The sequence below is a fragment of the Rana temporaria genome, chromosome 5, assembly GCF_905171775.1.
Source record: "Rana temporaria chromosome 5, aRanTem1.1, whole genome shotgun sequence".
NCBI lineage: Eukaryota > Metazoa > Chordata > Amphibia > Anura > Ranidae > Rana > Rana temporaria.
Genome location: NC_053493.1, coordinates 421,865,577 through 421,892,384, shown reverse-complemented (window position 1 = coordinate 421,892,384; position 26,808 = coordinate 421,865,577). Strand labels below are relative to the sequence as shown.

Below are 26,808 nucleotides of genomic sequence, written 5' to 3'. Positions count from 1 at the left end.
CTCAGATTGCTGTGAATGGAAGGAGATTTGTTGGTACCGGTAGAAGGGGGCTGGAGTGACAAACAAAACAAGACGCCTCGCAGTGCCAACCATCACAGCGGGCGCAGAGCGGAGACCGTGAAGATGGCAGCCGTCCTCTGGGCACTCATAGCACTAGGTCTGGGTCCGGTCATCGATTCGGCACCGTTACCGTGGGCCGCGCTTGCCGCCGGTCACTCTGAACTGATATCGGAGGCCGTCGCCAATTACAACAAAGGATCCGACTCGGAGTTTGTGTTCACATTGCTTGCGGATGAGGATGGAGGGAAGACGGTGAGTACGGTGGTCACTGACATACTGACCATACCTTTACAGGCAGCAAATTTCCCCTCCTAACATAAATCCCCCCCCCCCAATCATCCTTCCTAGCACAAATCCCCCCAATCATCCCTCCTAGCACAAATCCCCCCAATCACCCCTCCTAGCACAAATCCCCCCTATCATCCCTCCTAGCACAAATCCCCCCTATCGTCCTTCCTAGCACAAATCCCCCCAATCATCCCTCCTAGCACAAATCCCCCCTATCGTCCTTCCTAGCACAAATCCCCCCAATCATCCCTACTAGCACAAATCCCCCCAATAATCCCTCCTAGCACAACCCCCCCCCCCCAAATTCCCCACCCTAGCACAAATCCCCCCAATCATCCCTCCTAGCACAAATCCCCTCGAAATTTCCCCATCCTAGCACAAATCCCCCCGATCATCCCTCCTAGCACAAAATCCCCCAAATTTCTCCTTCTAGCACAAATCCCTCCAATCATCCCCCCTAGCATAAATCCCACCAAATCTTCCCATGCTAACACAAATCCCCTCAATCATTCCTCCTAGCACAAATCCCCCCAATCATCCCTCCTAGCACAAATCCCCCCAATCATCCTCCTAGCACAAATCCCCCCAATCATCCTTCCTAGCACAAATCCCCCCAATCATCCCTCCTAGCACAAATCCCCCCAATCATCCCTCCTAGCACAAATCCCCCCAAATTTCTCCTTCTAGCACAAATCCCCCAAATTCCCCCATTCTAGCACAAATCCCCCCAATCATCCCTACTAGCACAACCCCCCCCCCCCCAATTCCCCACCCTAGCACAAATCCCCCCAATCATCCTTCCTAGCACAAATCCCCCCAATCATCCCTCCTAGCACAAATCCCCCCAATCATCCCTCCTAGCACAAATCCCCCCAAATTTCTCCTTCTAGCACAAATCCCCCAAATTCCCCCATTCTAGCACAAATCCCCCCAATCATCCCTACTAGCACAACCCCCCCCCCCCCCAATTCCCCACCCTAGCACAAATCCCCCCAATCATCCTTCCTAGCACAAATCCCCCCAATCATCCCTCCTAGCACAAATCCCCCCAATCATCCCTTCTAGCACAAATCCCCCCAATCACCCCCCCTAGCACAAATCCCCCCAAATGTCCCCATCTTAACACAAATCCCCCCAATCATCCCCATAGCACTCATCCCCCCTAGCACAAATCCCCCCCAAATTTCCCCATCCTAGCACAAATTCCCCTGATCATCCCTCCTAGCACAACCCCCCCCCCTCCAAATTCCCCTTCCTAGCACAAATCCTCCCAATCATCCCCCCTAGGGCAAATTCCCCCAGATCTCCCCATCCTATCACAAATCCCCCCAAAATTCCCCATCCTAGCACAAATGCCCCCAATCATCCCTCCTAGCACAAATCCCCCCAATCATCCCTCCTAGCACAAATCCCCTAAAATATCCCCATGCTAACACAAATCCCCCCAAACATCCATCCTAGCGCAAATCCCCGCAAATTCCCCCATCCTAGCACAAATCCCCTTAAATCTCCCCATGCTAACCCAAATCCCCCCAATCACCCCCCCCCCCCTAGCACAAATCCCCCCAATCATCCCTCCTAGCACAAATCCCCCCAAATGTCCCCATCTTAACCCAAATCCCCCCAATCATCCCTCCTAGCACAAATCCCCCCAATCATCCCCCCTAGCACAAATCCCCCCAAATGTCCCCATCTTAACACAAATCCCCCCAATCATCCCCATAGCACAAATCCCCCCTAGCACAAGTCCCCCCAATCATCCCTCCTAGCACAAATCCCCTCAAATGTCCCCATGCTAACCCAAATCCCCCCAATCATCCCTCCTAGCACAAATCCCCCCAAGCATCCCCCCTAGCACAAGTCCCCCCAATCATCCCTCCTAGCACAAATCCCCCCAATCATCCCTCCTAGCACAAATCCCCTCAAATGTCCCCATGCTAACCCAAATCCCCCCAATCATCCCTCCTAGCACAAATCCCCCCAATCATCCCCCCTAGCACAAATCCCCCCAAATTTCTCCTTCTAGCACAAATCCCCCAAATTCCCCCATTCTAGCACAAATCCCCCCAATCATCCCTACTAGCACATCCCCCCCCCCCAATTCCCCACCCTAGCACAAATCCCCCCAATCATCCTTCCTAGCACAAATCCCCCCAATCATCCCTTCTAGCACAAATCCCCCCAATCATCCCTCCTAGCACAAATCCCCCCAATCATCCCCCCTAGCACAAATCCCCCCAAATGTCCCCATCTTAACACAAATCCCCCCAATCATCCCCATAGCACTCATCCCCCCTAGCACAAATCCCCCCCAAATTTCCCCATCCTAGCACAAATTCCCCTGATCATCCCTCCTAGCACAACCCCCCCCCCCTCCAAATTCCCCTTCCTAGCACAAATCCTCCCAATCATCCCCCCTAGGGCAAATTCCCCCAGATCTCCCCATCCTATCACAAATCCCCCCAAAATTCCCCATCCTAGCACAAATGCCCCCAATCATCCCTCCTAGCACAAATCCCCCCAATCATCCCTCCTAGCACAAATCCCCTAAAATATCCCCATGCTAACACAAATCCCCCCAAACATCCAACCTAGCGCAAATCCCCGCAAATTCCCCCATCCTAGCACAAATCCCCTTAAATCTCCCCATGCTAACCCAAATCCCCCCAATCCCCCCCCCCCCTAGCACAAATCCCCCCAATCATCCCTCCTAGCACAAATCCCCCCAAATGTCCCCATCTTAACCCAAATCCCCCCAATCATCCCTCCTAGCACAAATCCCCCCAATCATCCCCCCTAGCACAAATCCCCCCAAATGTCCCCATCTTAACACAAATCCCCCCAATCATCCCCATAGCACAAATCCCCCCTAGCACAAGTCCCCCCAATCATCCCTCCTAGCACAAATCCCCTCAAATGTCCCCATGCTAACCCAAATCCCCCCAATCATCCCTCCTAGCACAAATCCCCCCAATCATCCCCCCTAGCACAAATCCCCCCAAATTTCTCCTTCTAGCACAAATCCCCCAAATTCCCCCATTCTAGCACAAATCCCCCCAATCATCCCTACTAGCACAACCCCCCCCCCCCAATTCCCCACCCTAGCACAAATCCCCCCAATCATCCTTCCTAGCACAAATCCCCCCAATCATCCCTCCTAGCACAAATCCCCCCAATCATCCCTCCTAGCACAAATCCCCCCAATCATCCCTCCTAGCACAAATCCCCCCAAATGTCCCCATCTTAACACAAATCCCCCCAATCATCCCCATAGCACAAATCCCCCCCAAATTTCCCCATCCTAGCACAAATTCCCCTGATCATCCCTCCTAGCACAACCCCCCCCCTCCAAATTCCCCTTCCTAGCACAAATCCTCCCAATCATCCCCCCTAGGGCAAATTCCCCCAGATCTCCCCATCCTATCACAAATCCCCCCAAAATTCCCCATCCTAGCACAAATGCCCCCAATCATCCCTCCTAGCACAAATCCCCCCAATCATCCCTCCTAGCACAAATCCCCCCAATCATCCCTCCTAGCACAAATCCCCCCAATCATCCCTCCTAGCACAAATCCCCCCAATCATCCCTCCTAGCACAAATCCCCCCAATCATCCCTCCTAGCACAAATCCCCTAAAATATCCCCATGCTAACACAAATCCCCCCAAACATCCATCCTAGCGCAAATCCCCGCAAATTCCCCCATCCTAGCACAAATCCCCTTAAATCTCCCCATGCTAACCCAAATCCCCCCAACCCCCCCCCCCCCTAGCACAAATCCCCTCAATCATCCCTCCTAGTGCAAATCCTCCTCCCTAAATCCCCCTTCCTAACACAAATCCCCCCCCCCCAAAAAAAATGTCCTTTTCAGCACAAATACCGCTAAATCCCCCCCCCCCCCCACCCTCCTAACATGAATCTCACCAAATGTACCCTGATAAAGCACAAGCCCCCCTTCATAACACAAATCCCCCCCCCAAAAAAACTTTTTTTTTACCTGGCACTGAAATGGTTTCCTCTGATTTCACTGCACACTGTGAGCTTCTCACCATGTGCATTAGAAGCTTCAGCAAGTCAGACAGAGCCCCGCCCCATTTTTCCTGGCTGGAGGACGTCCAGCATCATCTAGACTTTTCCTCCCTTCAATCGCTCGCCCCTTTTATTCGTTGGAATGCCGATCTTTCCATCATAGAGGTTCAGCATCACATGTGGGCGTTATCTAGGGAGGTCCGCATGCGAATACAACCTTCCTAGGAACGCCCACTCCTCCAGACTGACACCCACCCACCAAGGTGTTGTGCTATTTGCATAACTCCTCCCATGATCCCGCCCACTGCTTGAATCAGGACCGAGGAGGGCTCCTGAGAGGAGTCCCGGGATGTTTTAAGGAAGCTCTGCACAGTATCCTGCCGGCCCCTCCCACCAGCCATGATCTCCCCGCATTGCGTAGAGACCTACCGCACCCTGCCGGCTCCTCCCACCAGCCATGATCTCCCTGCATTGCATAGAGACCTACCGCACCCTTTCCGGCCCCTCCCATCAGCCATGATCTCCCTGCATTGCATAGAGACCTACCGCACCCTGCCGGCTCCTCCCACCAGCCATGATCTCCCTGCATTGCATAGAGACCTACCGCACCCTGCCGGCTCCTCCCACCAGCCATGATCTCCCTGCATTGCATAGAGACCTACCGCACCCTGCCGGCTCCTCCCACCAGCCATGATCTCCCTGCATTGCATAGAGACCTACCGCACCCTTTCCGGCCCCTCCCATCAGCCATGATCTCCCTGCATTGCATAGAGACCTACAGCCCCCTGCCAGGCCCCTCCCACCAGCCATGATCTGCCTGCATTGCATAGAGACCTACCGCACCCTTTCCGGCCCCTCCCACCAGCCATGATCTCCCTGCATTGCATAGAGACCTACCGCACCCTGCCGGCTCCTCCCACCAGCCATGATCTCCCTGCATTGCATAGAGACCTACCGCACCCTTTCCGGCCCCTCCCACCAGCCATGAACTCCCCGCATTGCATAGAGACCTACAGCACCATGCCAGGCCCCTCCCACCAGCCATGATCTCCCTGCATTGCATAGAGACCTACAGCCCCCTGCCAGGCCCCTCCCACCAGCCATGATCTCCCTGCATTGCATAGAGACCTACAGCACCCTGCCAGGCCCCTCCCTCCCTTGATCCCGACCCCTTACCACGTGATCAGCTGTCAGCCAATGACGGCGGATCATGTGTTGTAAACAGAAACTCGGTAATTGGTAAAAAAAAGCCGATCACCGGTTTATGTGAGAAGGACATCGGTCCCGCACACAGAATGCCCACCAGTGTCAGCTGCCAGTGCCCACTGTGCCACCTACCAGTGCCACCTATCAGTACCCACCAGTGCCAGCTACCAGTGCCACCTATCAGTACCCACCAGTGCCAGCTACCAGTGCCACCTATCAGTACCCACCAGTGCCAGCTACCAGTGCCACCTATCAGTACCCACCAGTGCCAGCTACCAGTGCCCACAGTGCCACCTACCAGTGCCTACAGTGCCACCCATCAATGCCCATTAGTGTTTCATAATCAGTGCCAAAGATCAGTGTCACCTACCAGTGCCCCCCATCAGTTATCATCAGTGCCACCTATCAGTGCCCTTTAGTGTCACCCATCCATGCCAACCATCAGTGCCACCCATCAGTACCCACCAGTGCCAGCTACCAGTCCCACCTATCAGTACCCACTAGTGCCAGCTACCAGTGCCCACAGTGCCACCCATCAATGCCCATCAGTGCCACCCATCAATGCCCATGAGTGTTTCATAATCAGTGCCAAAGATCAGTGTCACCTACCAGTGCCTACCAGTGCCCCCCATCAGTGACCATCAGTGCCCTTTAGTGTCACCCATCCGTGCCAACCATCAGTGCCACTCATCAGTACCCACCAGTGCCAGATACCAGTGCCACCTATCAGTACCCACCAGTGCCAGCTACCAGTGCCCACAGTGCCACCCATCAATGCCCATCAGTGCCACCCATCAATGCCCATCAGTGTTTCATAATCAGTGCCAAAGATCAGTGTCACCTACCAGTGCCTACCAGTGCCCCCATCAGTGATCATCAGTGCCCTTTAGTGTCACTCATCCGTGCCAACCATCAGTGCCACCCATCAGTACCCACCAGTGCCAAATACAAGTGCCACCTATCAGTACCCACCAGTGCCAGCTACCAGTGCCCACAGTGCCACCTACCAGTGCCTACAGTGCCACCCATCAATGGCCATCAGTGTTTCATAATCAATGCCAAAGATCAGAGTCACCTACCAGTGCCCCCCATCAGTGATCATCAGTGCCACCTATCAGTGCCTTTTAGTGTCACCCATCCGTGCCAACCATCAGTGCCACCCATCAGTACCCACCAGTGCCAGCTACCAGTGCCACCTATCAGTACCCACTAGTACCAGCTACCAGTGCCTACAGTGCCACATACCAGTGCCCACAGTGCCTCCCATCAATGCCCACCAGTGCCACCCATCAATGCCCATCAGTGTTTCATAATCAGTGCCAAAGATCAGTGTCACCTACCAGTGCCTACCAGTGCCCCCCATCAGTGATCATCAGTGCAGTTTAGTGTCACCCATCCGTGCCAACCATCAGTGCCACCCATCAGTACCCACCAGTGCCAGATACCAGTGTCACCTATCAGTACCCACCAGTGCAAGCTACCAGTGCCCACAGTGCCACCTACCAGTGCCCACAGTGCCACCCAGAAAGCCCACCAGTGTCAGCTGCCAGTGCCCACTGTGCCACCTACCAGTGCACCTATTAGTACCCACCAGTGCCAGCAACCAGTGCCATGTATCAGTACCCACCAGTGCCAGATACCAGTGCCACCTATAAGTACCCACCAGTGCCAGCTACCAGTGCCCACAGTGCCACCTATCAATGCCCACCAGTGCCATTCATCAATGCCCATCAGTGTCTCATAATCAGTGCCAAAATCAGTGTCACCTACCAGTGCCCCCTCAGTGATCATCAGTGCCACCTATCAGTGCCCTTCAGTGCCACCCATCAGTGCCACCTCTCAGTTCCACCTATCAGTGCCCATTAGTGCTGCCTTATCAGTGCCCATCAGTGCCAACCATCAGTGCCACCTCTCAGTGCCCATTAGTGCTGCCTTATGAGTGCCCATCAGTGCCAACCATCAGTGCCACCTCTCAGTGCCACCTATCAGTGCTCATAAGTGCAGCTTCATCAGTGAGGGAGAAAAATGTTATAACAAACTATGAAACAGTTTGTTTGTTTTTCCAAATTTTCAGTCCTTTTTTGTTTTATTTAGCTAAAAATAAAAAATCAGCAGCAATTAAATATCACCAATAGAAATCTCTCTATCTGTGGGGAAAAAATGATAAAAATGTCCGATGTGTACAACGTAGCATGACCGTGTAATTGTCATTCAAAGAGTGACAGCGCTGAAAGCTGAGAATTGTCCTGGGCAGGAAGGGGGTGAAAGTTCCCGGTAAGCAAGTGGTTAACGATCACAAAGCTGCGGTCATTTGACGTCTCCCGTATCCGGCCCGGAGTTCCCCTTTAACAACAATTAACCACGTAACGCCCGCCGCACGCCTATTTACGTCCACAGAATGGCACGTACAGGCAGATGGGCGTATATATACGTCCCTGCATTCTAGCGGGTCGGGGGTCTGATCGGGACCCCCCCCCCCCCGCTGCGTGCGGCGGTCGGATTCCCGCGGGCAGCGATCCGTGATGACGGCGCGGCTATTCGTTTATAGCCGCTCCGTCGCGATCGCTCCCCGGAGCTGAAGAACGGGGAGAGCCGTATGTAAACACGGCTTCCCCGTGCTTCACTGTGGCGGCGTATCGATCGTGTCATCCCTTTTATAGGGGAGACTCGATCGATGGCGTCAGTCCTACAGCCACACCCCCCTACAGTTGTAAACACACACTAGGTGAACCCTAACTCCTACAGCGCCCCCTGTGGTTATCTCCCAAACTGCAACTGTCATTTTCACAATAAACAATGCAACTTAAATGCATTTTTTGCTGTGAAAATTACAATGGTCCCAAAAATGTGTCAAAATTGTCCGAAGTGTCCGCCATAATGTCGCAGTCACGAAAAAAAAACGCTGATCGCCGCCATTAGTAGTAAAACAATTATTTTTTATAAAAATGCAATAAAACTATCCCCTATTTTGTAAACGCTATAAATTTTGCGCAAACCAATCGATAAACGCTTATTGCGATTTTTTTTTACCAAAAATAGGTAGAAGAATACGTATCGCCCTAAACTGAGGAAATTTTTTTTATATATATTTTTGGGGGATATTTATTACAGCAAAAAGTAAAAAATATTGAATTTTTTTCAAAATTGTCGCTCTATTTTTGTTTATAGCGCAAAAAATAAAAACCGCAGAGGTGATCAAATACCACCAAAAGAAAGCTCTATTTGTGGGGAAAAAAGGACGCCAATTTTGTTTGGGAGCCACGTCGCACGACCGCGCAATTGTCTGTTAAAGCGACGCAGTGCCGAATTGTAAAAACGCCTTTGGGCATTTAGCAGCATATTGGTCCGGTCCTTAAGTGGTTAATAACGACGTTTCGCTTTCAGACAATAGAGATTGTCGCCGGTTGCATCACAGGAGGTTTTGTAACATTTGGCGCTTCACACATAACTCGGGAGAAGTGACCTGAACCGCCTTTCTCTAAAAAAAATATATATATATATTTCATCACCCCGATTGTGACGCAACAAAAAAAAACGAACGTCATTCGGTGGTTTTTCCCAGATTGAACGTTTCCTGATCCGAGTTCCTCATTCTGGGGAAGTGATCAGATAATAATCTGCGACGGGCGCAATTCTGACGAAATCACGAGGATCTTACTATTTACTATACAAGTTATTTTGTATAATTTTGTATCATTTTGTATCATTTTGTATCAATGGGGTAGATTCAGGTAGCTTTTACGGCGGCGTATCTCCAGATACGCCACCGTAATTTCAAATCTGCGCCGTCGTATCTTTACGCCGATTCTCAAAGGCAGATACGCTCAAAAAATAGGCTTCCTCCGCCGACGTAACTTGAATTCGACGGCGTATAATTGTGTGCAATATTACGTTGGCCGCTAGGGGCGCTTCCGTTGTTTTCAGCGTAGAATATGCAAATTACCTAGATTCGCCGATTCACAAACATACGTACGGCCGGCGCAATTTAATTACGTTGTTTATGTTAGGCTTTTTCGGCGTAAGGTTGCTCCTGCTATTAGGAGGCGCAGCCAATGTTAAGTATGGACGTCGTTCCCGCTTCGAAATTTGAATTTTTTACGTTGTTTGCGTAAGTCGTTCGCGAATAGGGCTGGACGTAATTTACGTTCACGTCGAAACCAATACGCCGTTGCGGCGTACTTGGGAGCAATGCACAGTGGGATATGTACACGGACGGCGCATGCGCCGTTCGTAAAACACGTCAATCACGTCAGGTCTTCATACATTAGCATAAAACACGCCCCCCCTTCCACATTTGAATTACGCGGGCTTACGCCGGCCCCATTTACGCTACGCCGCCGCAGCTTACGGAGCAAGTGCTTTGTGAATACTGCACTTGCTCCTGTAAGTTACGGCGGCGTAGCGTAAAGACGATACGCTGCGCCGCCGTAAGAAGAAGCGCAGGTACATGAATCTAGCCCAATGTGTATTATTTTGTATCATTTTGTATCAATTTGTATTATTTTGTATCATTTTGTATCAATTTGTATTATTTTGTATCATTTTGTATCTATAACAACCCACTGAATTGCTCGCCATACATTCTTCAATAACTTACAATTTTATTTTCCAATCAATCTGTTCTGATTGAAACAATCAACATCCAATCAATAACCCCTTTCCATTGATATGTCACACACACACAGGGCAATACGATTTCAATCCATAGATGAGATACGATTGTAAGTCGATCGATCGCATCTCTGTTCCGTTTTTGTCTATTTTAATGGGGAAAATTAACCACTTCAGCCCCCGGAGGATTTGGCTGCCCAATGACCAGGGGCCACTTTTTTTGCGATTCGGCTCTGCGTCGCCATTAACTGACAATTGCGCAGGCAAGGAAGCTCCATTAGCATTGCTGGTTGTCTTGTAATACCAACGGCCACCACAAGAGAGTGCCAGATTCCAGAAAGATTCCAGAAAGAAGCAGAGGCCTGCAGAGGCCTGCAGAAGGCTGCATAGCCGCGACCTCAATTACCGGGCCGGCGCAGCCAACGTGATCGTACAAGGGAGACAGGTTAGCCCAGCTGTGCCGCCCCAGGTTGCTAATTCTAGTCGCAATTGCGACCTGGCGCCCGTGGGGGTTTGTCGAGCCTTGACTTAAGCCCCGGACCGTTTTGCTGGTCAATGACCGGGGGGCCACTTTTTTTTGCGATTCGGTGCCGCGTCGCTTCAACAGACAATTGCGCGGTCATGCAAAGTGACTCCCAAACAAAACTGGCGTCCTTTTTTTCCCCACAATTAGAGATTTCCTTTGGTGGTATTTGATCACCTCTGCGGTTTTTATTTTTTTGCGCTATAAACCAAAAGATAGCAACAATTAAATAAAAACGGCGGGTCCCGCGGGCGCAGTCACGGAGCTTGTGGCAGGGGCGCGAGCGCGCGGGCCTGCACGGCGCCAAATTGAAATCAACGTTTAGGCTAGGTTCACATCACGATTTTTCCATCCGAAAAACGGACCGTTAAATCGGATGGAATCGTATCTGTCAAAATCGTATGTAATCGTATGTCAAAAAAAATCGGATCCTGATTTTAAATAATGTAGGTTTTTTTTTTTTTTTTTTAGAACAAGGTTTCCTTTTCTGTAGCATAATATACAATAAACTGGTTCCCAACAAATCCGTTCCTAGTAATTTGTGTTGTCTCGCATTAGTAACATTATATCAAACAACAGTCATTGATTTTTTTTTACAGACTTGTGCGATCTGATGTATAAATTCACTGAATAATTTCACTTTGCTTGTTTTTTTTATAAAAAATAAATTAAGAATATATATCCCTCTACCCTCTGCTTATACATTTCCCAAAGTTCCCAAAACTTACATTGAGCTATCACCCTATTGGCTGTAAATGAGAAGATGTTGCCTTTGGAATAAGTACAATTTCAATAAACATTGTAACATTGTATTTTGTTGCATGTCTCTTCTGCAATAAAAGCCTGCTTGCTCGCTGTTTGTCACAGTGTACTTTAAATGTACTTGCTTCTAAAGTAACATTTTTGGAGGATTTAATATCGGAACTACTGAAACAGCTTCAAAATCCTTACGGCTGATCACTGTATTTTAATTACAAAAAAGAACATTTGGAGATAGATAACCATAAAAGTCTGCTGTTGTCAAATGAAGTAAAAATCCGATTATTGTAATTGTATTTTTAGGCTGCATTCACACCTGAGCGTCGGTCGTTTTTTTGGGCGTTTTTTTCTGGCGTTTTGTCGCGCGTACTTGCGCGTTTGCATACAGCGTCGTGCGACGTTTTTGTACTTCGGCGTTATTTATTTTAGCCAATAGGAAAAATTATCATCTTTTCATCACTTGTTGCTATGATGGTAGATTTTTTTAATCTTCTGCATGGGCGACAAGTTCTATTTATTAAAGCGACGAAACGCCCGTAGCAAACGCCCGTTGTCGCGCGATACGCTCAATTCGCGCGTTTCCCATTACTTTCTATGGGGAAAAAAAACGCTCAAATACGCCCAAACTGCACGATACGCGCGACAAAAAAAGGTCCGGGACTTGTTTGAGCTTCGCGCGACAGGCGTTTGGGCGTTCAGGCGTTCAGGTGTGAACAGTCACCATAGGGAATAATGTTAATTCTCCCCTCTGGCGTTTGTGAGCAGTGCGCTTCAGGCGTAAAAACGCCTAGGTGTGAATGGGGCCTTAGGCTGCATTCACACCTAGGCGTAGGCAATAGCGTCGTTTTCCGGCGTTTTTTTTAGGCGTTTTTTTCGCGCGTATTCATGCTAATATGCGCGTTTGCATACAGCGTTGTCCGACGTTTTTGTACTTAGACGTTTTTTTTTTAGCCAATAGGAAAAACTATCATCTTTTCATCACTTGTTGCTATGTTGGTAGATTTTTTTAATCTTCTGCATGGGCGACAAGTTCTATTGACAAAACGCCCGTAGCAAACGCTTGTTGTCGCGCAATACACGCGTATCTGGCGTTTTACATTGATTTCAATGGAAAACCAAAAACGCTCAAATACGCGCATATCGCGCGTATTGCGCGACAAAAAAGGGTCCGGAACTTCTTTTGACTACAGGCGATGCGCGTTAGGCGCATCAGCGTGCAGATGTGAACCATCCCCATTGACTAACATTGTATTTTGTCCCTCTGGCGTTTGTTCGCGTCGCGCTACATGCGACAAAACGCGAAGGTGTGAATGGGGTCTTAAACGGAAAATGTAGTTCTGTGGCTGCAGGGAATACTGTATTAGCATGGCAAATGTTTTACCTTTATCGCAGCAGTTCTCTTTAGTACATTGGCGGCGTTAGCGGAGAATATCTTGTCACCCTGCGGACTTTTTGGGCACTTTTTGTGTGTTGAGAATCCGGCTGTGAACGGAGAGGGGGTCCTGTGTTTCCCACCATGAGTAGCCCGGAGGTGATGGTGACAGCAAGCGACAGGAGAACTCTTCTAGATCTCATTGTGCAGGTCATTGGGGACAGTAGCAGCAGCAGAGAAAGTGGAAAAGTCATTACCAGGCGCTACAACGATGGTCCTGCTTATTCTGCCGAACATGGCAATCATAGACTGTCCTCCAGGGAGAGATCAGCTTCATCTTCCCTGAGGGCTAGAAGAGTTCTCCTGTCGCTTGCTGTCACTTCACTTCTCCTGCTGTTCTCACGATTGTAGGTTTGAAATCGTATGGCAAACGGATCCATTCACTTCCATTGATTTTATTTAGGTCCCCAAGTGCATCCGATTTGATCCGCATCCGATTGTAATACGATTTCAAATCAGGACCAAAAATCGTGGGCAAACACGTTTTTTGATACGATTTTAAATCGTATCAAATCGTATGCGGATCAAATCGGATGCACTTGGGGACCTAAATTAATGAATGGCAGTGAATGGATCCGTTTTGCCATACAGATTTGGACGATTTAAAAGCAAAAATCGTGAGTAAAAAAAGGATGACAAAATCGTGGTGTGAATGCACCCTAAGGCATCGAATCGAATCGCCATAACTTTCCTTCAATTTAAATTCAGTTGCGATCAACCTCAGTCGATCGGCCAGGGAGGGATATTATTGATCGTTTAGCCTCAGTCGGCAGCAGAGAGAGGCTTTGTTTAGTGAATACGATCGGATTTCTGTCAGATTATGAGATGTGATCGATAAGTTACCATCATAGCTTAAAGTAGAGTTCCAGGCTGTATCTAATCTTAAATTTGCTCCCACCCCCATTCTAAGCCCTATTCCAGGGGTCTTGAACTAATATTCATGGGGTCCAGTTACTTATATTTATTTATATATATACATATATATATATATATATATATATATATATATATATATATATATATATATATATATATATATATATATATATATTCTGTATATTAATCTTTATTATTTATTTACTTTAATAATTATTTTATTTATTATTATTTTACATACTCTGGGGCAGATCCACAAAAGAATTACTTTTAAATTAATTAATTTTAAATTTCCCGCGTCGTATCTTTGTTTTGTATCCACAAAACAAGATACGACGGCATCTCGGGTCGATCCGACAGGCGTACGTCTTAGTACGCCGTCGGATCTAAGATGCAATTTTTCGGCGGCCGCTAGGTGGCGTTTCCGTCTAATTCCGCGTCGAGTATGATAATTAGCTAGTTACGGCGATCCACGAACGTACGTCCGGCCGGCGCATTTTTTTACGTCGTTTGCGTTCGGCTTTTTCCGGCGTATAGTTAAAGCTGCTGTTATGAGGCGTACTCAATGTTAAGTATGGCCGTCCTTCCCGCGTAGAATTTTGAAATTTTTACGTCGTTTGCGTAAGTCGTTCGCGAATAGGGATTGGCGTAGAATGACGTCACCGTCGGAAGCATTGGCTTGCTCCGGGTTAATTTCGAGCATGCGCACTGGGATACCCCCATGTATGTATAATTTTCATTTTTATTATTAATTTACGTATTTATCGATTTTATTTCTTTTTTAATTCATGTTTATTATTTATGTATTGATTTATTTTATTAATGATTTGTATTGTTTGTTTATTAGTTTCTTCCCTACACTTTTTTCAGTTATTTGACTCTATGTATATATATATATATATATATATATATATATATATATATATATATATATATATATATATATATATATATATATATATATTCTGTATATTCATTTTTATTATTTATTTACTTTATTAATTATTTTTTTACATATATGTATATATATATATATATATACTTTTAATTTTTTCTACTTATTTATGTATTTATCAATTACTTATTTAATTAATTATTTATTTTTAAATTCATGTTTATTATTTATGCATTGATTTATTTTGTGAATGATTTATATTGTTTATTTATTCTTTTCTTCCCTACACTTGTTTCAGTTATTTGACTATCTATCTATCTATCTATCTATCTATCTATCTATCTATCTATCTATCTATCTATCTATCTATATATATATATACAGATATATAGATATCCCCTCTTCCCTATGTGACCTTACACTGAGGATGTGATTCTCTGTTCCATACAGGAGCCCGAAGAACCAAACGACGTGAAATTCTCCATCAAGGAGACAGTTTGTCAAAAATCTGAATATAAAACGACTGAGAGATGTGACTATAAAGCCGGAGGGGTAAGTGTGGTGACTCCGCCCCTTCATGAACAACAATGACCTGACCTTCCCTCTCTCCACTTTAAATAAAGGATCCCCTTTTATCATTAAAAAGCCGTCATTGATCTCTAGTCGGTGACTTTGCATAGGCCAAAAAAATGGCATCGTCTGCTGCAGGCAGGGGGAAGCATTTCCTAAGTCTCCCCTCCCGCAGTGAACAAAATACACATTGTAACTTTGTCCTGCATAGGTATGAAGGGGGCCTTTGGGTTCATTCAGATACTCTTGTTGCACGTCTATTCTGTTAGACGCAGTAACACAGACATCGTGACACAATGCATTGCGGTGCAATCATCTTGCACTGCACAGTAGGATTCCACATGGACAACATAACAGATTGGCGGGGTAAACCTCCTGCATCCATCCAAAGCTGAAATATTATTGGTGGGTGGACTGACCCCTTAACAAACCTTAATAGTAATTAATAGTGTAATCCAAAAATAATTGTATTATACAGAACTTTAATTTACCAAATATTATCAATTGTATTCCCATGTAGGTGGAGAAAAGCTGCACGGCCTCGATGAAGGAAAATCACTTCACAGTCATCTGTACGAACATAGCAGACGGGGTGAGTGTGTCCCACAGGGAGGAGATCCACCAGGAGGAAGACACTGAGAGACTTTGTTAGGGTTAGTGGTAGAGAGATAGGGTTAGAGTTAGGGTTGGAGGGTTAGAGTTAGATCTAGAGGGTTAGGGTTGAAGGGTTAAGGTTAGAGGCTTAGGGTTAGGTCAAGAGGATTAGGGTTGAAGGGTTAAAGTTAGAGGGTTAGGGTCGAAGGGTTAAGGTTAGAGGGTTAGGGTTGAAGGGTTAAGGTTAGAGGCTTAGGGCTAGGTCTAGAGGATTAGGGTTGAAGGGTTAAAGTTAGAGGGTTAGGGTCGAAGGGTTAAGGTTAGAGGGTTAGGGTTGAAGGGTTAAGGTTAGAGGCTTAGGGCTAGGTCTAGAGGATTAGGGTTGAAGGGTTAAAGTTAGAGGGTTAGGGTTGAAGGGTTAAGGTTAGAGGCTTAGGGTTAGGTCAAGAGGATTAGGGTTGAAGGGTTAAAGTTAGAGGGTTAGGGTCGAAGGGTTAAGGTTAGAGGGTTAGGGTTAAAGTTAGAGGGTTAGGGTCGAAGGGTTAAGGTTAGAGGGTTAGGGTCGAAGGGTTAAGGTTAGAGGGTTAGGGTTGAAGGGTTAAGGTTAGAGGCTTAGGGCTAGGTCTAGAGGATTAGGGTTGAAGGGTTAAAGTTAGAGGGTTAGGGTCGAAGGGTTAAGGTTAGAGGATTAGGGCTAGGTCTAGAGGATTAGAGTTGAAGGGTTAAGGTTAGAAGGTTAGGGTTAGAGTTAGGTCTAGAGTGTTAGGGTTGAAGGGTTACGGTTAGAGGGTTAGGGTTAGGTGTAGAGTGTTAAGGTTAGAGGGTTATAGTTAAATATAGTGGGTAAAGCCCTGATGAGAACGGACCGATGGACCATTTTCATCGGTTAACCAATGAAGCTGACTGATGGTCCGTCGCGCCTAAACACCATCGGTTAAAAAAACGATCGTGTCAGAACGCGGTGACGTAAAACACACGACGTGCTGAAAAAAACGAAGTTCAATGCTTCCAAGCATGCGTCGACTTGATTCTGAGCATGAGCGGATTTTTAACCGATGGTTGTGCCCACAAACGATCGTTTTTTTCCCATCGGTTAGGAATCCATCGGTTAAATTCAAAGCAAGTTGGCTTTTTTTTAACCGATGGTTAAATAACCTATGGGGCCCACACACGATCGGTTTTGACCGATGAAAACGGTCCATCAGACCGTTGTCCTCTGGTTAACCTATCGTGTGTACGAGGCCTAAGAGTTAGATCTAGAGGGTTAGGGTTGAAGGGTTAAGGTTAGAGGCTTAGGGTTAGGTCTAGAGGATTAGGGTTGAAGGCTTAAAGTTAGAGGGTTAGGGTTGAAGGGTTAAGGTTAGAAGGTTAGGGCTAGAGTTAGGTCTAGAGTGTTAGGGTTGAAGAGTTACGGTTAGAGGGTTAGGGTTAGGTGTAGAGTGTTAGGGTTGAAGGGTTAAGGTTAGAGGGTTAAGGTTAGATCTAGAGGGTTAGGGTTGAAGGGTTAAGGTTAGAGGATTAGTTCTAGAGTGTTGGGGTTGAAGGGTTAGGGTTTTAGTTAGGTCTAGAGTGTTAGGATTGAAGGGTTAAGGTTAGAGGCTTAGGGTTAGGTCTAGAGGATCAGGGTTGAAGGGTTAAGGTTAGAAGTTTACGGTAAGACTTAGGTCTAGAGTGTTATTGTTGAAGGGTTACGGTTAGAGGGTTAGGGTTAGGTGTAGAGTGTTAGGGTTGAAGGGTTAAAGTTAGAGGGTTAGGGTTAGGTCTAGAGGGTTAGGGTTGAAGAGTTAAGGTTAGAAGGTTAGGGTTAGAGTTAGGTCTAGAGTGTTATTGTTGAAGGGTTACGGTTAGAGGGTTAGGGTTAGGTGTAGAGTGTTAGGGTTGAAGGGTTAAGGTTAGAGGGTTATAGTTAAATATAGTGGGTTAGGGTTGAAGGGTTAAAGTTAGAGGGTTAGGGTTAGATCTAGAGGGTTAGGGTTGAAGGGTTAAGGTTAGAGGATTAGTTCTAGAGTGTTAGGGTTAGGGTTTTAGTTAGGTCTAGAGTGTTAGGATTGAAGGGTTAAGGTTAGAGGGTTAGGGTTAGGTCTAGAGTGTTAGGGTTGAAGGGTTAAGGTTAGAGGTAAGGTTTCAAAGTTAAGGTAAGATTTGGGGTTAGGTTAGAGTTATAAAGGGTTAAGGTTAGAGTTAGGGTTAAAGGTTTAGAGTTAGGGTTTTAGGGTTAAGGGTAGAGTTAGGGATGGAGGGTTAAGGTTAGTGTTATAGGGTTAGAAATAGGTCTAGAGGGTTAGGATTGAAGGGTTAAGGTTAGAGGGTTAGGGTTAGAGGTAAGGTTTCAAAGTTAAGGTTAGATTTGGGGTTAGGTTAGAGTTAAAGGGTTAAGGTTAGAGTTAGGGTTAAGGGTAGTGATAGGGATGGAGGGTTAAGGTTAGAGTTAAAGGGTTAAGGTTAGAGTTAGGGTTAGGGTTATAGTTAGGGTTGCAGGGTTAAGGTTAGAGTTAGGGTTAGAGTTTTAGGGTTAGGGTTATAGTTAGGGCTGAGGGTTAAGGCCAGGGTTAATTAGGTAGGGTTAGAGTTATGGCTGGAGGGATAAGGTTAGTGTTAGGGTTGGGGGTTAAGGTTAGAGTTATAGGGATAGAGTTAGGTCTTGAGGGTTAGGATTGAAGGGTTAAGGTTAAAGGGTTAGGGTTAGAGGTAAGGTTTCAAAGTTAAGGTTAGATTTGGGGTTAGGTTAGAGTTAAAGGGTTAAGGTTAGAGTTAGGGTTAAGGGTAGTGATAGGGATGGAGGGTTAAGGTTAGAGTTAAAGGGTTAAGGTTAGAGTTAGGGTTAGGGTTATAGTTAGGGTTGCAGGGTTAAGGTTAGAGTTAGGGTTAGAGTTTTAGGGTTAGGGTTATAGTTAGGGCTGAGGGTTAAGGCCAGGGTTAATTAGGTAGGGTTAGAGTTATGGCTGGAGGGATAAGGTTAGTGTTAGGGTTGGGGGTTAAGGTTAGAGTTATAGGGATAGAGTTAGGTCTTGAGGGTTAGGATTGAAGGGTTAAGGTTAAAGGGTTAGGGTTAGAGGTAAGGTTTCAAAGTTAAGGTTAGATTTGGGGTTAGGTTAGAGTTAAAGGGTTAGGGTTAGAGTTAGGGTTTTGGGGTTAAGGGTAGAGCTAGGGATGGAGGGTTAAGGTTAGAGTTATAGGGTTAGAGTTAGAGTTTTAGGGTTAAGGTTAGTTGGGGTTATAGTTAGGGTTGCAGGGTTAAGGTTAGAGTTAGGGTTAGAGTTTTAGGGTTAGGGTTATAGTTAGGGCTGGGGGTTAAGGTCAAGGTTAATTGGGTAGGGTTAGAGTTATGGCTGGAGGGATAAGGTTAGTGTTAGGGTTGGGGGTTAAGGTTAGAGTTAGGGCTAGGTTTTGAGTCAGGGTTGGAGGGTTAAGGTTTGAGTCAATGTTAGAGGGGTAGGTCTAGAGCTAGAGGGTCAAAGTTAGAGTTAGGATTAGGGCTAGGGTTAGAGTTAGGGTTGTAGGCAGGGGTGGCCAAGATCCCAGGCGCATGAATTAAAGTGGCAGGTTTTCTTTTGAAGCATCTGATTAGAGCCGGAGCCCCCCCCCAAAAAAAAATTACCACTAGATGCCACTGAGACTAACCTTATCCCTCCAGCCATAACTCTAACCCTACCCAATTAACCCTGACCTTAACCCCCAGCCCTAACTATAACCCTAACCCTAAAACTAAGGTTAGAGTTAGGGTTAGAGCTAGGGTTAGAGTTAGGGTTAAGGTTGAAGTGAGGGTTAGAGTTAGGGTTTGCATTAGAGTTGGGTTGGAAGGTTAAGGATGGAGTTAGGGTTATAGTTAGGTTTGGAGGTTTAGGACTAGTGTTAGGGTTATAAAGTTAGAATTAGGATTAGAGGGTTGGCGTTAGAGGATCAGGGTTAGGGTTAGGTCCCTTAATGGACAGCGCTCAAAAGTGGTTGGACAGAAATGAAATGTACTGCACACAAAACGATCGGATTGTATAATTATGGTTCACCAACAAATATACAGCGATAGGATCCAAATAAAGGATCAAGTAGCCCCCCAAGAGATATAATACACTATCAGGGGGGTTCAACTCTCCAGAATCCACAAACCCTGAGATATCAGTTTTGGGCGGAGTGACCCTTTACTAAAACGTTGACAAATATTCTCTTGTGTTCCCGTGTGACCAGAATAATAAAGATGGAGGACTTGTCGCAAAGTCTTCAGAAGGAGAGCGGGGCCACCATAAAGGACCTTCTCGTGAGCGCACCGTCATCATTACAGAAAAGCGAGTGATTCCAGAGGAGGAGGAAAAGTCCCCGGAGGATGAGGATGACGATTACGACCTGCCAGACACAGTGATAGAATTCCACGACGACCGTCAGGAGGGCGACGGGGCGGATCGCCGATCAGAGAGCCAAGAACGGAGGGTGTTCCATGGGGACATCTTGGGAAGGCTTCTGTGCCTGAGCTGTATCATTGACATATTCCCCAGAAAGTAAACGGGGGGGGGGGGGGACTACAGAGCACCGGTCTACCCAAATTTATATATTTCAGTTATTGGTGGAGTCTGGTGGGTGGGGCCACATGTTGGCTTCTTTCATCTCTTTTGCCCAAAATGGACCGTTCTTCCCATTGGAGGAAAGAGCACAACCGTCCGTTCACACATCTAGCTTTATATTCCTTCCGTCACTCCCACAGGGGGCTGTTCAGTGATTTCAGTGACCTCATCTCATTATCTACTATAGAAGGCGGGCTTTATGACCTCATCTCATTATCTACTATAGAAGGCGGGCTTTATGACCTCATCTCATTATCTACTATAGAAGGCGGGCTTTATGACCTCATCTCATTATCTACTATAGAAGGCGGGCTTTATGATCTCATTATCTACTATAGAAGGCGGGCTTTATGACCTCAGCTCATTATCTACTATAGAAGGCGGGCTTTATGACATCATCTCATTATCTACTATAGAAGGCGGGCTTTATGACCTCATCTCATTATCTACTATAGAAGGCGGGCTTTATGACCTCATCTCATTATCTACTATAGAAGGCGGGCTTTATGACCTCAGCTCATTATCTACTATAGAAGGCGGGCTTTATGACATCATCTCATTATCTACTATAGAAGGCGGGCTTTATGACCTCATCTCATTATCTACTATAGAAGGCGGGCTTTATGACCTCATCTCATTATCTACTATAGAAGGCAGGCTTTATGACCTCATCTCATTATCTACTATAGAAGGCGGGCTTTATGACCTCATCTCATAATCTACTATAGAAGGCAGGCTTTATGACCTCATCTCATTATCTACTATAGAAGGCAGGCTTTATGACCTCATCTCATTATCTACTATAGAAGGCGGCTTTATGACCTCATCTCATTATCTACTATAGAAGGCGGGCTGTATGACCTCATCTCATTATCTACTATAGAAGGCAGGCTTTATGACCTCATCTCATTATCTACTATAGAAGGCGGGCTTTATGACCTCATCTCATTATCTACTATAGAAGGCGGGCTTTATGACATCATCTCATTATCTACTATAGAAAGCGGGCTTTATGACCTCATCTCCTTATCTACTATAGAAAGTGGAAATGAAGAAATTGAATTTGGGACTTTTAAGGCGCAGAATAAGATACAATAGTATCAAGTACGATATGTAAGAATTTTTTGATTTAAAGAGCTGAGGGCTGTAAATGACTGAACCGCCCCCTCTGGGAGTATCCCCTTTTATGTTAAAGTGTCTGCAAATCATAAATAAAAGTTTGAATATATAGGGGCAGATCCACAAAAGAATTACGCCGGCGTATCTTTTGAAACGCCGGCGTAATTTTAAATTTCCCGCGTCGTATCTTTGTTTTGTATCTACAAAACAAGATACGACGGCATCTGGGATCGAACCGACAGGCGTACGTCTTAGTACGTCGTCGGATCTTAGGTGCATTTTTTCCGCCGGCCGCTAGGTGGCGTTTTCGTTGAATTCCGCGTCGAGTATGCAAATTAGCTAGTTACGGCGATCCACGAACGTACGTCCGGCCGGCGCATTTATTTACGTCGTTTACTGCATATCCATGTGAACGAAGCCTAACAGAGCTCCCCTTGCTTGCTATTTTCCCAGAATAATGTATTCTGATATTCATAATAAAAATATTAATATTAACAATAGTATTTTTCCTGTATTGAGTTGTATTGTAATTGCACTGTCTGCCCTACTGTTGTAAAGCGCTGCGAAAACTGGCGGCGCTATATAAATCCTGTATAATAATAATAATCATAATAATAATCATAATAATAATGAAAAAATAATAATAATAATAATAATAATAGTAACACTAATGATAAAAATAACAAAAATAATATTAGTAATAATAATAAAAATAATAATAATAATAATAACAACAATAATAGTAGCAATAAAAATCTTAATAATAAAAATACTAACAACAATGTGGGATTTGGTTCTTAGTTGGTCTTTTAATTATATGTGCTTTCATTTATATGTTTTTGGTTTTATCCAAAGCTGTTTTGTATTGTATGTTTTCACCATGAATTGTCCATCTATGTGATTAAACTTTAATTATTTGTCTACATACCCTCTGTCTGTGATCCATTTCACCCACTTTTCTCAGGAAATATATTTTTTACTAGAACAACAGACATACAGTACTATGTAACAAAATTAATAATATTACTACTAATAATAATTATTAATATTATCATTAATATTAGCATAACAGTAATACTAATGCCCTGTACACACGATCGGTTCGTCTGATGAAAACGGACCGATGGATTTTTTCATCAGATATCCGATGAAGCTGGCTTTCATCTGTTGTGCCTACACACCGTCGGTTAAAATTCCGATCGTGTCAGAACGCGGTGAAAACTTTTTTTTTTGTCAGAACGCAGTGATGTAAAACACAACGACGTGCTGATAAAAATGAAGTTCAATGCTTCCGAGCATGCGTCAACTTGATTCTGAGCATGCGTGGATTTTTGACCGTTGGATTTCCCCCGCAGACGATCGTTTTTTTTTTCTATCGATTTTTTTAACCATACGAAAAATGTAAAACTGATGGGGCCCACACACGATTGGTTCGTCTGATGAAAACGGTCCATCGGTCCGCTTTCATCAGACGAACTGATCGTGTGTACAGGGCATCATAGTAATAATAATACTAAAAATAATAATATCAATAATAACAACAATATCAGTAATAATAATAATAATAATAATAATAATAATAATAATAATAATCTCCTTTTTCAGAATCATATGATGACCTTAATATTGTTCTGAATTTTTCTGATGCCATCATCTTGTCTGTGATTGATCTGTGTCATATCCACACACCTACGTTTTCTTGATAGAGATGTCTTTTTCTTACACTTGCTATTTTCCCAGAATAATGAATTCTGATATTTATAATAATAATAATAATAATAATAATAATAACAATAGTAATAAAAATAATAACAAAAATAATAATAGTAACAATAAAAATAATAACAACAACAATAACAAACATATTATTACTTTTGTTACATAGAATTACTACTACTACTAAAAATAATAATAATAATAATAATAATAATAATAATAACAATAAAACAATCTCCTTTATCAGAATGATATGATGACCTCAATATTGTTCTGAATTTTTCTGATGCGATCATCTTGTTCTTTGTTCTCCGTCATATCCATACACCTACGTTTTCTTTATAGAGATGTATTTTTCTTACACTTGCTATTTTCCCAGAATAATGTATTCTGATATTCATAATAATAGTAACAATAGTAATAAAAATAATAACAAAAATAATAATAGTAACAATAAAAATAATAAAAATAATAATAACAACATAAAAACAACAAACATATTATTACTTTTGTTACATAGTATTACTACTACTACTAAAAATAATAATAATAATAATAATAATAATAATAATAATAATAATAATAATAACAATAATAATAATAATTAATATTAATATTGGCATAACACTAGTATTTGTAATAATAATATTAATAATATAAACAAAATAATATCAGGCTTAACAGTCAAGTAACTGAACCTTCAATGAATTGTTAATGTAAGATCACTTTTCATGAAAAAGGCAAATGCTGATTTTATATTTGTATCTGTAAAATTTGAATAAAAACATTGGAATACAAACAATAATAATAATATCAATAATTACAACAATATCAGTAGCAATAATAATAATAATAATAATAATAATAATAATAATAATAATAACAATAAAACAATCTCCTTTATCACAATGATATGACGACCTCAATATTGTTCTGAATTTTTCTGATGCGGTTCTTTGTTTTCCGTCATATCCACACACCTACGTTTTCTTGATAGAGATGTATTTTTCTTACACTTGCTATGTTCCCAGAATAATGTATTCTGATATTCATAATAATAGTAACAATAGTAATAAAAATAATAACAAAAATAATAATAGTAACAATAAAAATAATAATAACAACAACAAACATATTATTACTTTTGTTACATAGTATTACTACTACTACTACCAAATATAATAACAACAATAATAATTATTAATATTATAATTAGCATAACACTAGTAATAGTAATAATAATATTTATGAAATAAAATAAATAATATCAATAATAACAACAACAATATCAGTCATAATCATAAAAAATAATAATAATCTCCTTTTTCAGAATCACATGATGACCTCAATATTGTTCTGAATTTTTCTGATGCAATCATCTTGTCCGTCGTGATCTGTGTCATATCCATACACCTAGGTTTTCTTGATAGAAATTTATTTTTCTTACACTTGCTATTTTCCAGAATAATGTATTCTGATATTCATAATAATAGTAACAATAGTAATAAAAAATAATAACAAAAATAATAATAGTAACAATAAAAATAATAACAACAACAAACATATTATTATTTTTGTTACATATTATTATTTTTAGTAGTAGTAGTAATACTAATTATTATTCATATTAATATTAGCATAACACTTTCCTTTTATACACTTCTGTATAAAGTTTGTATACAAATTTTTTTTCCTAATAAAAACTAATTTAAAAAAAAAATATTAGCATAACACTAGTATTAGTAATATTAATAAAATAAAATAAATATCAATAATAACAACAAACATATTATTACTTTTGTTACATAGTATTACTACTACTAAAAATAATAATAATTAGTATTCATATTAATAGTAGCATAACACTAGTATTAGTAATAATAATATTAATAATATCACTAATAACAATATCAGTCATAATAATAATAATAATAATAATAATAATAATAAAATCTCCTTTATCAGAATCACATGATGACCTCAACATTGTTCAGAATTTTTCTGACGCCATCGCCTTGTCCTTTGTTCTCTGTCATATCCACACACCTACTTTTTCATGATAGAAATGTCTTGTTTTTACGCTTTTCCTAGAAAATGTATGACACATCCCCTCCCCCCACTTCTCAGGGTGTCATGACTTTGGCCAGTTCTGGGAACTTTGTTACGATGACTGAACAAAATAAAAAGAAAACAGAGTAACCAAGGGGTAGATTCACAGAGATCTGCACGGGCGCAGCGTATTGGGAGATACGCTACGCCGCTGTAACTTACATTTTTAAGCTTCGAATCCTCAAATAATTCGCGCCGTAAGTTACGGCGGCGTAGTGTATCTCTCGCGGCGTAAGGGCGCCTAATTCAAATCGGCGATTAGGGGGGCGTGTTTCATTTAAATGAAGTGCGTCCCCGCGCCGAATGAACTGCGCATGCGCCGTCCCTAAATTTCCAGCCGTGCATTGCCCGAAATGACGTTGCAAGGACGTCATTTTTTTAAACTTAGACGTGACTTACGTCCATCCCGATTCACCTACGACTTACGCAAAAAAAAAAGAAAAAATTAAAATTTAGACGCGGGAACGACGGCCATACTGAACATGGCAAGTCTAACTACACGCGACGAAATGGCAGCTTTAACTATACGCCGGAAAAAGCCGAACGGAAACTACCTAAAAAAATGCGCCTGAGAGTCTGAGCGGGCGGTAGTTGCGGAACTTGCTGCGCCTGAGAGTCTGAGCGGGCAGTAGTTGCGGAACTTGCTGCGCCCGAGAGTCTGAGCGGGCGGTAGTTGCGGAACTTGCTGCGCCTGAGAGTCTGAGCGGGCGGTAGTTGCGGAACTTGCGGAGCCTGACATTCTGAGCGGGCGGTAGTTGCAGAACTTGTGGCGCCTGAGAGTCTGAGCAGGCGGTATTTGCGGAAATTGCTGCGCCTGAGCAGTAGTTGCAGAACTGGCGGCGCCTTAAAGTCTGAGCAGGCGGCTCTGCAGCGAGTTAGACAGTTACTCTCCAAGGCCTCCGACAGCTAACACTCCATCTCCAGCTTCCACCCGAACTCCACTGCCCCAGCTGAGCTGACCCAGAGAATTTGAGGGGGTGTCACGTGCCTGGATCGTGAGCCTGACGTGTAGAGGAGAGCCTCTCTTGCTGCACAGGCTTGCGAGCCCCTGAGGTTGAGACAGCAGCCACGGAAGCACAGTGACACAGGAGTGCCTAGGATCAGTCCAGTATCGGTGTGGCTGGAGATGCAGCAGGCAAACCGGTAGGCTGGGAAGACCAGAACGGTGGCAGACTGGATCGCAGATGGAAGCAGCAACTGGTGCGATTTGCAGAGCAGAATTGCAGCAGGCTGGAGGAACAGGTGAAAAGTCAGGCAGGCCGGGTCCGGAGACGCCCGTGCCCATCCGTGACGCCTATTCGTGCCAATCCGTGCCGCCTATCAGTGCCGCATATTAGTTCCCATCATCAGTGCCCATCAATGCCATCACATCAGTGCCACACCATCGGTGCCCATCAGTGCCGCCTTATCCAGTGCCCGTCAGTGCAGTACCATCAGTAAAGGAGAAAACGTACTTATTTACAATGGGG

The 26,808-nt window shown here is 44.1% G+C and overlaps 1 protein-coding gene across 2 annotated transcripts; it reads left to right on the top strand.

Annotated features, from left to right (window-relative positions):
• Positions 1-21,694, top strand: LOC120941694 (antibacterial peptide PMAP-37-like). 2 transcript variants are annotated; one of them, XM_040355250.1, is made up of 5 exons: positions 112-312; positions 15,129-15,230; positions 15,769-15,840; positions 20,025-20,702; positions 20,737-21,694. In XM_040355250.1, exons 4-5 carry the CDS (start codon positions 20,453-20,455, stop codon positions 21,111-21,113), a joined length of 627 nt encoding a protein of 208 aa, XP_040211184.1. In that variant the 5' UTR covers positions 112-312; positions 15,129-15,230; positions 15,769-15,840; positions 20,025-20,452; the 3' UTR covers positions 21,114-21,694. The 2 variants fall into 2 exon arrangements, with proteins under 2 accessions (XP_040211183.1, XP_040211184.1); XM_040355249.1 differs by having other exon boundaries at positions 1-312; positions 20,025-21,694.
• The last annotated feature ends 5,114 nt before the right edge of the window (positions 21,695-26,808 follow it).

Excerpts from the sequence above, each read along its gene's own strand:
- LOC120941694 (XM_040355249.1), top strand. The coding sequence starts at position 16 with ATGGAAGGAGATTTGTTGGTACCGGTAGAAGGGGGCTGGAGTGACAAA. Across the intron at positions 313-15,128 it reads ATGAGGATGGAGGGAAGACG|GAGCCCGAAGAACCAAACGA; the intron begins GTGAGTACGGTG and ends TGTTCCATACAG. Across the intron at positions 15,841-20,024 it reads GTACGAACATAGCAGACGGG|AATAATAAAGATGGAGGACT; the intron begins GTGAGTGTGTCC and ends CCGTGTGACCAG.